The sequence below is a fragment of the Phaethon lepturus genome, unplaced genomic scaffold (assembly GCF_000687285.1).
Source record: "Phaethon lepturus isolate BGI_N335 unplaced genomic scaffold, ASM68728v1 scaffold4823, whole genome shotgun sequence".
NCBI lineage: Eukaryota > Metazoa > Chordata > Aves > Phaethontiformes > Phaethontidae > Phaethon > Phaethon lepturus.
In genome coordinates, this window is record NW_010526834.1 from 9,834 (window position 1) to 13,944 (window position 4,111).

General features: G+C 38.7%; 1 protein-coding gene across 1 annotated transcript; it reads left to right on the plus strand.

Moving 5' to 3' along the window:
- The first annotated feature begins 2,939 nt into the window (after positions 1-2,939).
- Positions 2,940-3,893, plus strand: LOC104614616 (olfactory receptor 11A1-like). Its single transcript, XM_010283179.1, has one exon. The coding sequence runs from the start codon at positions 2,940-2,942 to the stop codon at positions 3,891-3,893; it is 954 nt and encodes a 317-aa protein (XP_010281481.1).
- Positions 3,894-4,111: the final 218 nt, after the last annotated feature.

The window sequence follows — 4,111 nt, forward strand, 5'->3', positions numbered from 1 at the left end:
AAGCTAGCAGGTGGAATTTGATAAAGACAACTCGGAAGTGCTGCATCTGAGAAGTACAATCCTATGGAGATGACCTCTCCATACTCTAAGGATGGGATGGATAACATGTCCAATGACTATGATAAGAATTTAGGAAAGTACCTCACATGACAATACATATTTTAAAAACAATCTGTGTTGAATCATACCATTATTTTTTCACCATACAAAAACATACAAAAGCTTGCTACGATGAATCCTATCTGCCTCTAAGTGGTCTGTCAAACATGGAAGGGATCTTTCATGTGTACAACAGAAGGAGGGTCTCTAAAATCTTGAAAGTCAAATTAAGTTACTGTGAATACCTCAGGATAAGACCCATCTCATTCCATTTAGACATCTAAAAGTTAAGTGCAAAATCTGAGCAAGCTGTCAACAGTTCCCTGTGGAATCAATGAGATAGGGACCTCCAGAAGGCAATCCTGGAGGAGCTGAAGCACTAAAACAGAGGAACCTAGGTCCACTTGAGATGTCCAGGAGTTATTTGTCTGCAATCCAGGTGCACTGCTTATGACTGACTTCCTCAAGACTGACTTCTATAATATGCCTGTGTCACATCTGTCAGCCACATATAGACGTCCCTGGTACTTGAAAACATCCAGTGACCATAAACATTATGCTAAGTTACCTGACAGAACTTTTTTTAGCTGGAATACACTTAACTTTCTTCATAGTACATTGTATGGGGCTATGTTTTGGATTTGTGCTGAAAACAGTGTTAATAGCACAGGAATGTTTTAGTTATTGCTGAGCAGTGGTTACACAAAGTCAAGAACTTTTCTGCTTCTCACACCGCCCTGCCAGCAAGCAGCCTGGGAGTGCACAAGGAGCTGTGAGGGGACACAGCTGGGACAGCTGACACCAACTGACCAAAGGAATAGTCCATACCATATGATGTCACGCTCAGCAATAAAAGCAGGGAGAAGAATGAAAGGGAGGATATTTGGAGTTATGTTGTTTGTCTTCCCAAGTAACTGTTATGTGTGATGAAGCCCTACTTTCTTGGAGATGGCCAAACACCTGCCTGCTGATGGGAAGTAGTGAATAATTTCCTTATTTTGCTTTGCTTATTTGCATGGCTTTTGACTTACCTATTAAACTGCCTTTATCTCAACTCATGATTTTTTCTCAATTTTACCCTTCTAACGCTCTTCCCTATCCCACTGAGTGGAAGCGAGTGGCCATGTGGTACTCAGTTGCTAGATGGGGTTAAACCATGACAATGACTGATTTAATTCAGATAGTCTAAAGATACCCATCTGCCTAACCATCTAACACAGAGGGAGATTTATCTTACCTGCTTCTGCCCATTGATTATGCAGGCAGCCTAAGGCCAACCTTTAGAAGTTTAAATCACAGAAGCTTTTTGTAGTTAGAAGAAAACAAAAGATTGTAATTCCAAATATATACTCAGATTTGAGTGTTTTTTATTCACAATTGAGTTGTCTGATTCCTTTGGACCTTAGCTAGAATCTAAAATTTAGGCTTGCTGGACAGGTTAAATGAAGAAGACTAACAACAAACCTCTGCAGAAAAATCATCTACCTTTGAGATAATTATTACTTGCTCTCTTACAGTTACTGGAGACTAAGCCAATAGTCACTGGACTTTTACAGCAAGAGACATTGTATCCCAGAGACATGTAAACTAAGTCAGACTAATCACTGCTAACAGTCTATTTCCAACATAAAAGGAATTTTTGAATACTAATTCTGATGTAAATATCTACATTGCCAGTGTCTTAAGATAAGGTTAATCGTGGAGGCAGTGACAGTTTCACTGGGAGTATGGAAAAGACTTCAAGAAGACAGAATGGCTTTCTGACTGTTAATTGCCCTAATCTTAGGGTTCCCAGTTACTAGTGTATGTCCAGATAGAAAAAACATGGCCTCCAGGTAGATCAAGTTTCTATTTTAAAAAGCTTTTAAAGTTTTTCAGCTAGTTTCAGACTTAAGTTGAAAATAATAATCATTTTAAGTTATGTAATAACAATTTTTTTCTTAAACACAGATAATCTCTCTGAGGATCTCTGAACAGAAAAGGCATTTTGTTTAAGACACAAGTAGACAATTAGCAGAACTTGGCCCACTGAACATCTTTTAAATTAGCTTTATATACCAGAAAATAAAGTAAAAACTGAACATTAAATACCCTTATCTTTCCAAGCTGGTAACTGGAGAAATAACTGTTGCCTTTGTTACTAGTTACTGGGCCATCGAACATGATGTTACTCAGAAAGTTACAATAAACTGGAGTAAATCTATATTTGACTCTTATAGGAAAATGATATCTCACGAGATGAAACTGAAAAACACAAGGAAGTTATATATTTCCATTGCACATGATGAAATCTTTGGTTGAATTGCAAAACAAATACCTGTGACAGAAGAATTTCTGTGCTGTGTACAACCTGCAACTTGGCTTTTCCGAAGCATCAAAGAAAGTTAGGTCCATAACATTCACTGAGAGTGTGTAGTACCAAGCACAGATTTTTCTTATCTGACATGAAAGCTGTAAGTCAACTGCCTTTTTTATTTCATTTTTGACATCTGAATAATAGTTTAAAAGTGAGTTAAGTCTTTATGTTCAAAATATGCAACTCTGTATGGTAATTCTGATTTTACGCACATATTTTGTGTGATCTTGGTAACTTCTGGAAGGCGGATGAGTGAATATTGACTCTGATGGGTAAGGTGATGGAGATGACCCTCACAGACATTAAGTTAGCTGGAATAAATACACTCTTGGGAAAACAGGATTTTTATTTGCAACTTTTCTGGGCAATTTCAGATAGAAGATTCCTCTCCTTCTGTTAATTAACATAACTGCACTAAAAGTTGGTAGGCTTTTCTCAAAAATCTCAAAATATTTTCGTGGACTTTACTGTAACTGTTATAGTCATGAGAAGAGCAGAGCAGGGGAATGAAACAGCTGTTGTGGAATTCATCATCCTCGGTTTCCAAAGTATTCCAGAAGTACAGTTTATCCTCTTTGTGATGTTTCTAGTGACCTACATTACAACTGTATTAGGGAACCTCCTGATCATGGTGCTGGTTGTGACTGATCATCACCTTCATAACCCCATGTTTTTTTTCCTGAGGAATCTGTCATTCTTGGACACCTGTTACACTTCCACCATCCTGCTCAGAATGCTGTCAAGTTTCCTAACAAACAAATACGTTATTTCACTTAATGGTTGTTTTCTGCAGTACTTTTTCTTCACTGGGCTAGCAGGTGCAGAATGTTGTCTCCTGACTGTCATGTCTTATGACCGGTACATTGCAATATGCAAACCATTGCATTACACAACCATAATGAACAGCAGGTGCTGCCTCCAATTAGCGGGTGGGTCTTGGGTAAATGGGTTGTTGGCTAGTGCTATAGTCACCTGTCTGATGCCACAGCTAACTTTCTGTGGCCCAAATGAAATTGATCATTTCTTCTGTGACTTCATGCCAGTGGTAAAGCTCGCCTGCAGTGATACCCGCTGGATTGAGGTTGTAACGTTCATCTTGGCCTCCCTTTTGACACTACCTCCATTTCTCTTGACACTCATATCTTATGTGTACATCAGCAACACTGTCCTCAGGATCCCGTCTTCCACAGGAAGGCACACAGCTTTTTCTACCTGTTCTTCCCACCTCACTGTGGTGACATTTTTCTATGGGACCCTGATTGTTGTGTACTTGGTACCAAAAACAAACACATTGAGAGACCTCCACAAAGTGTTCTCTGTCTGCTATACAGTTCTGACGCCACTGGTCAATCCCCTCATCTACAGCTTAAGAAATAACAACATAAAGAAGGCTCTGAGAACAGCCATGAACAAATATAGGGTTTCTGATAAGGCATGAACAAGCTCTTCTCAATTATTAAGTGAAATTGAAATATCAGCGTTATGACAATTTTTTGTCTGAACCTAAGTTAGTCTTTTTCCCTGGAAAGGAGACAAATTTTCCAACATCCTGAGAGAGTCATCTGAATGCCCTAGCTGTTGGGCTGTGAGGGCAATTTCTTTTCTTGGATTAATTAATGTGTAAGCTTTTCTAGAAAAAAACACATCATCCTTATA